General features: G+C 56.6%; 1 protein-coding gene across 1 annotated transcript; it reads right to left on the bottom strand.

The window, feature by feature from the left end:
• Window positions 1-24: 24 nt before the first annotated feature.
• Window positions 25-5,466, bottom strand: SMPD1 (sphingomyelin phosphodiesterase 1). Its single transcript, XM_001918061.6, has 6 exons — window positions 3,980-5,466; window positions 2,304-3,076; window positions 1,586-1,757; window positions 1,290-1,366; window positions 950-1,095; window positions 25-814 (listed from the first exon to the last, which is right to left on the bottom strand). Exons 1-6 carry the CDS (start codon window positions 4,874-4,876, stop codon window positions 405-407), a joined length of 2,475 nt encoding a protein of 824 aa, XP_001918096.6. The 5' UTR covers window positions 4,877-5,466; the 3' UTR covers window positions 25-404.
• Window positions 5,467-6,088: the final 622 nt, after the last annotated feature.

Here is a 6,088-nt window from a genome sequence, read left to right as displayed (position 1 = left end):
AATTGGGACAGTCACAGAAGCGTCTGGAGTCCAAGTCTCTTATCTTTATTTTAATAGCCTGGCAGGCAGGCAGCAGCAGCAGTACAGGTTTCCTGGCTGGCCAGCACAGGCCAAGGGTGACCACTCCCCTCTGGTTTGCCAGAGCAGTGCCAGCTGAGACCTCTGCTCCATGGCCATCAAAGGACACCAGCCCCAGGGCAGTCTGGATGCTGGGCACAGCCAGAGCAGCCAACCCCTCCCACATCTTGCTAAACCAGCTCCAGGAAAGGAGAGGGTCCTGTTTCCGGGCCGTGCCTGGGCCCGTGGATAGGCTCTTCCATCAGATGTTCTCAACACAGCAGCCCTCTGGGGGTTTTGCTCCTTTCCTAAGACACACACTTTCCCAATTCTGGGCCCTGGGAGTGCTAGCAGAACAGTGGCTGTAGCCACAACCTGTGGACATCAGGGAGGCCTGCATCGGGCATTAGGTGGCGACACAGAGCAGGGCTGTCTGAGCGGGCGGAGAGCTGGGCGCACAGAGTAGCGAGGCGGCAGGGGGTGCCGCAGGGCTCCGAGGGTGGGTGGCCCTTATGGTAGAGAAACCAGAAAGTCTGGAATAGCCGCGTGTCGCCCCGCATGCGGTACACCAGGTCGTGCCAGGCGGCAGGCAGCGCGTTGGGCAGTCCATAGGTTTCTCGGGCTCTATAGAGGAGCTGCCAGCGTGGCGTGGCTCCCACCTCATTCGCCTGCGTTAGGTTCAGGATGTAGGTCTCATGGTCCAGGACCACGTGAGAGCTCCCAGAGTAGTTGCCATCTATTTGGTAGACGCGGTAACCTGCAAGGAGGGAGGGCTGACTGGAGGGGGAAGGAGCAACCCTGGGGAGGGGCCATATGTCCCACCTGCCCCTGGCTCCCGCTTCCTCTCTCACCAATTTCCTCTATCCCAACAACTCCCTTCCACCTCACTCACCAGGATTAAGGCCGATGTAGGTGGTGGCACTGGGTGCCAGGAAGGCTACAGATAGCGGCCGGCTCAGAGTTTCCTCATCATAGAAGACCTCGAATTCATCCACGTGGGTGTGGCCAAAGAACTGACCAGCCAAGGTGTTCTCATACCTGGCCAGAAGATACTAATTACATTCGGAAGGTTGTAGGGAGCAAGGAGATCTGGAGAGAGAAGATGCTTTCTTTCTCCATACTGTTCAAGTAAGTACACTCTCCACTCGAATGGGACAGCAGGGATGGTGAGATGCTCAAGGGAATTTCCAACCTTTAGACTCTTCATCCCTCCACCCCGACCTTCCTCCTACCTGGTGACAATTCGGTAATAATTCCAGCTCCAGCTCTTCAGGCAGTGCCCTGGGGGGATGTGTCCGATTATATGCACCTGCAGAGAGAGCTGAGGTTATCAGGGCAGGAGGGGTCCAGGCAGTCCTGGCCAGGATAGTGGGTATTCATCTCTCCTGCACTGGCTGGCACCAGAAAACCAAGCTTGTCTGCTCACAGGGGCTCCAGCTCCAAACAAGAGTCTGCTTATGAGGGCCTGCTTTTCCCCACAAACCCCCATCAGCACCTACTCCACCGTGTTCCCACCACTCTCCCTCACTTTGTCTCCTCGATCCTCAGCGGCCTGAAGCTCCCCCACCAGCCACTGGAGCTGTCCAGCTGGATCTGTGGAGTTGATCAAGAGCCAGAAGTTCTCACGGGAACAAAAATTCATATTGAGAGAGATGAGGCGGAGGCCAGGGCGTGGGGAAAGGGCATAGAACCCCCCAATTCTGAAACAAAGTGAACATGAGGGGTCAACACTCGTTCATGATCCTGGTCCTGCATGCCCTGTTCCATGCTAGGCATCTGGGGGGAGGGGAGAGGCATACAGGACATCATCCCTAGCTTCAAGGAGCTCACATTCTAGCTGAAGACCAAACAGTACTGAATATGGGGCCCATGTGACTGAGGAGAGTGGTCACAGGGCTAAGGGCTCCAGGAGTTCAGGGGAGAGAGAAAAGTCAGTGAGAATAGGAAGCAAAGGCCATTTAGAGGGAAGATGGCCTGGGCCTGGGTAAGTTGGGATGTTAAAGAGGAGGAGAAGGCCAATGTAGCAAAGACACAGACTTGCATGGAGAGAGTATGCTGTCAGGCCTGTGACGGAGGGTGGCTGGAGATAAGGGTGGAAGTGGAAGGTAGGGTCAGATTAGGGAGGGCCAGTGAGGAGAGCGGAGGACTCATGCTAGGGCAGTCACAGATAATGCCCGGGGCCCCTGCTTCCTTCACTCTCATCCACCTTTCTTTTCCCTTCCTGGGTTTCCATGGACCTCAAGTACCTGAGTGTGTGAAGGGCTTCAGCAGGCAGCCAGGGTTCCCATGCCTTGGCCATCGCCTCATAGAGCCAGCGGGAAGAATAGTTGCCCTCTATGAAGGGGGGAGGGAAGCCATTGACAGGTGTGCTCTCATGGTTGCCTACAGCAGGGTATACAGGCACTGGCCCCAAGTACTTCTTCACAAGGGCTGTGATGGTGGTCAAGGCCCGCAGTTGGTCCTGACGAGACTGGTGCCAGACGTTGTGGGCGGGGATGTCTCCCGTCCAGTACACCATATCGAAGGGGCCAGCAGGGTCCAGCCCCCTCAGCAGGCTATCCAGGGTCCGCAGAGGCAAGTCACACTTGCTGTACTCGCCCCAGTATCCAGCACCCGGGCGGGAGGCGGGTGGCAGGCCAGAATCCTGGCGGCAACACAGAGGGTTCTCACAATCAGGGTCTGTGCCCTCCAGGTAGTCATGATCCCAGTGCAGGTCAGTGAGGAAGAGGATGCGGCTAACCGGGGCGCCTGGGGCTGGGGGGTTGGGTGGCTTGGGGGACGGCTTCGGCACGTCCGGCAAAGAGATATTCCAAGATGAGAAGATGTCCCAGTGCCCACAGGTGGAGCCCAGGAGCAGACCGCAGGCCTCAGAAGGGCTCAGCACTGAGCGTGTCCACACCTCCACCATGTCGTCCTCAAAGAGCTGGACAGCTGACTGGCACACAGTGGGCGGTGCTATCTTCAGCATCTTGCACAGCTTGATGGCCATAGAGCCCACCCAGGCCACACTGGCCTCCCTCTGTGGTGGGAAGAACCAGTGGTGAGAGGTCAGAGACAGAGCACAGGGACCAGGCCAACCTCTGGTTACTACCCGTTTAGCCTCCATATCCAAATGGGGCTGGGCTACACTCAGTGGCACCGTGGAGAAGAGACCTCAGTGCACCTGTGCCTCCCACAGACAGACATTGCTCTGTGACTCAGGCAGCACCACGCCAGTTCTCCTTCAGCTCAGTGGCCAGTGGCATTTCAGGCCTTTGCCTGCCCAGCTGGCTTTCTCAGATACTTCTGCAGAGTGCCGTGAAATTTGGGCTGGGCAGAACGACATACTGTCCAGGGTTTGGGAACACAGGAGGGCAGAGCTGTTTCCCTTGGAGCCCTGCAAAGCTCACCTACCAACTAGCTCTTGCCGTAACCCCATTAGGGTCAGGGCAGCCCCATCCAATCTCACACCCCTGGATATTTCTTAATTCAAGTCCCTTCTGAGTAACGAGTACCAGGCATGATTATGCTGGAGATGATTAAGTGTGAAGCAGAGGAAACTCAGTCAGGCATATCAGAAGGGAAGTACCAGCCCTGCCCCTCACCTGCTGTGTGCCCTTGGGCAATTGACTTCATCTCTGGGGTCTCTATTATTTGTAAAAATGGAGATAACAACTGTAATCAAACCACCTAGCAGGCTTGATTTAACCTGTATTAAATGGCTGGCAGTGTCCAGCATATTACTTGCACTTTCTTTACTTTACAAGGTCACAATGGAGGTAGTGGGTGGCATGTAGCCACGAGGTCCCTAAAGGAGAGCAAATTCGGTATAGGCTTGTAGATGCCAGCCTCTCCATCAGGGATGCTCTTGAGGACCCCAGAGCGCCTGCACTGGCCCCAGCCCCCATCCCGAGCGCTTCACCGCAGCCCCTTTAGCGCTCACCTTCAACCCGAAGTCGATGGCGGTGAACAGACCTTTGCAGACCGGACAGGTGAGGTTCCACCCCGCAAAGGCGTCCCGGAGCTGGGGCACTAGGCGACTGAACCTGGCGAGATGGCCTTGAGTGGGAAGAGGGTGGGCCCCGGCTGGGGCCCAGAGCACCAGGGAGTCGGGCAGGGCCAGCGCCAGCACCAGGCTCACCCACAGGAGCCCCAGGCTGGGGCCCCCCCGGGACCTGTCCGGTCTGTGCTCCCGGCCAGACCTGGGGTGGCCCTGGCCGGGAGACACTCCGTGGCAGGGCATTGCCCGGCTTCCTAGACAGGGCTGGTTCGCCCGTCCTACCCCCGCCGGCCGAGGCCTTGGCTGGCCCTCGGGCTCCGGGCGGCGCCGGGGACAGCTGACTACCCGCGCCGCAGTCGGCTGACTGCTTCGCGGCCACCACAAGCAGCTCCGCCCCTTCCTCTTCCTCTGTTTCCCAGCAACTGTCCACCGCCCGGGCGGGGAGCCGGGTCCACCCGGGGGAGGTGGAGTGGGCTGGGCGCGCTCAGGACCGCCCCCGATCCCGCCGCGGCCCCGCCCCGATTCCGCCCCGGCCCGTCCCCAGAAGCTGGGACCGTGGGGCCCCGGGGCCGCGGGAAGCTCCTTGCGGTCACAGGCGCGGGAGGCCGCACGCTCCTGCTGACAGCCCATCAAGTGAGGCTGGTGAAAGGCCCATCCGAGGCTTTTGGAGTGAGCCGCCTCCTTTCTCCAAACCTGCCTTTGAATTCCTGGGACAGCTAACGGCCAGGCCCTTCTGGCATTTAACTCGGGAAGGGAGGCTGCGGGAGAGCACGGCCGGGCAGGGAGTCTCACACTGGGCGTGTGAGTGTGTTTTCTGCTGAGAGGGCGCCTCCCCTCCATCTCCCACGCTCTGCCACTGGCACCAGCACCCTTGAGTCACCCTGACTGAGAATATTTGAGTCACTCTAGGGGACCGTGGGCTTGTGTGGGGACACCCGTACCTTCATTTTATGGATGAGGAAACAGGCTCAGAGATGATGAAATGACTAAGAAGGAGTAATGGGCATATAGACAAGAGGACCAGGAACATGGACTAGAAATTTGGGGTCCCCCTCCGTGCATCCATGATAGTAAAAGCTAACATTTATTGAGCTCTGCACATGCTCTTGGCGCTGATCCACATACTTTTTAATGACTAATCTTCGATTCTAACAACCTTCAGAAGTAAGTATACTACTCTTTTTACTTCCAGTCTACAGGTGGGAAACAAATGCAGGGAAGTTAAGTGGTAGAACAGCGATTAAAACCTGAGCTGTTGAGACCAGCCGGGTGGCGCAGCGGTTGAGTTCGCCTGTTCCACTAGACTGCCCCGGGTTTCGCCTGTTCGGCTCCCGGAGCGGACAAGGCACCGCTTGGCAAGCCATTCTGTGGCAGGCGTCCCACGTATAAAGTAGAGGAAGATGGGCACGGATGTTAGCTCGGGGCTAATCTTCCTCAAAAACAAACAAAAAAATCCCCCAAAACCTGAGCTGTTTAACTCGTAGAGTGCTTCTCTAAGGGCTACCACATCCTGCCGGTTCTTTTCTTTGAGAATTTCTTTCAAGTGACTCTTTTCCTCAGTTCTGTGGGCATTCTGTGATTGAAAGGGGCTGGTATAAATAACAAAAGACAGTCCTATGACTTGGGAAATTCAAAGGGTTTTAGGAGGTCTGTGCTAGGAACTGGAGACAAAGACCAAACATATTTCTTATTATACCACAATTACTCTATCTGAGTGCTGGGAGGGTGGCACACCTGGAGAGGGCGTGGAAGCTCCAAGACATCCCCTCTTCCATGCCTTGCCCTATGCATCTCTTCCATTTGGTTATCCTTGAGCTGTACCCTTTGTAATAAATCAGTTAATGTAAATAAGGTTTTCCTGAGTTCTGTGAGTTGTTTCAGCAAATGATCAAACCTGCAGAGAGGGTCAAGAAACCCTAGAATTTATAGCTGGTTGGTCAGAAGTACAGATGGCAACCTGGGACTTGTGACTGGCATCTGAAGTGGGGACAGTCTTGTGGAACTGGGCCCTTTAATTTGTGGGATCTGCTGGTGACTCCAGGTAGATAGTGT

The sequence above is a fragment of the Equus caballus genome, chromosome 7 (assembly GCF_041296265.1).
Source record: "Equus caballus isolate H_3958 breed thoroughbred chromosome 7, TB-T2T, whole genome shotgun sequence".
In the NCBI taxonomy this organism is placed as follows: domain Eukaryota; kingdom Metazoa; phylum Chordata; class Mammalia; order Perissodactyla; family Equidae; genus Equus; species Equus caballus.
The sequence above is the reverse complement of the archived record's forward strand: the minus strand, read 5'-3'. Positions and strand labels throughout refer to the sequence as shown.

What these genes read in the sequence shown, in the direction of transcription:
- SMPD1 (XM_001918061.6), bottom strand. Translation starts at nt 4,876, where the DNA reads ATGGAGGGGAGGCGCCCTCTCAGCAGAAAACACACTCACACGCCCAGT. An exon ending in GAAGCCCTTCACACACTCAG is followed by an intron (nt 1,758 to 2,303) that starts GTACTTGAGGTC and finishes ACTTTGTTTCAG; the next exon opens with AATTGGGGGGTTCTATGCCC. An exon ending in CTACATCGGCCTTAATCCTG is followed by an intron (nt 815 to 949) that starts GTGAGTGAGGTG and finishes CCCTCCTTGCAG; the next exon opens with GTTACCGCGTCTACCAAATA.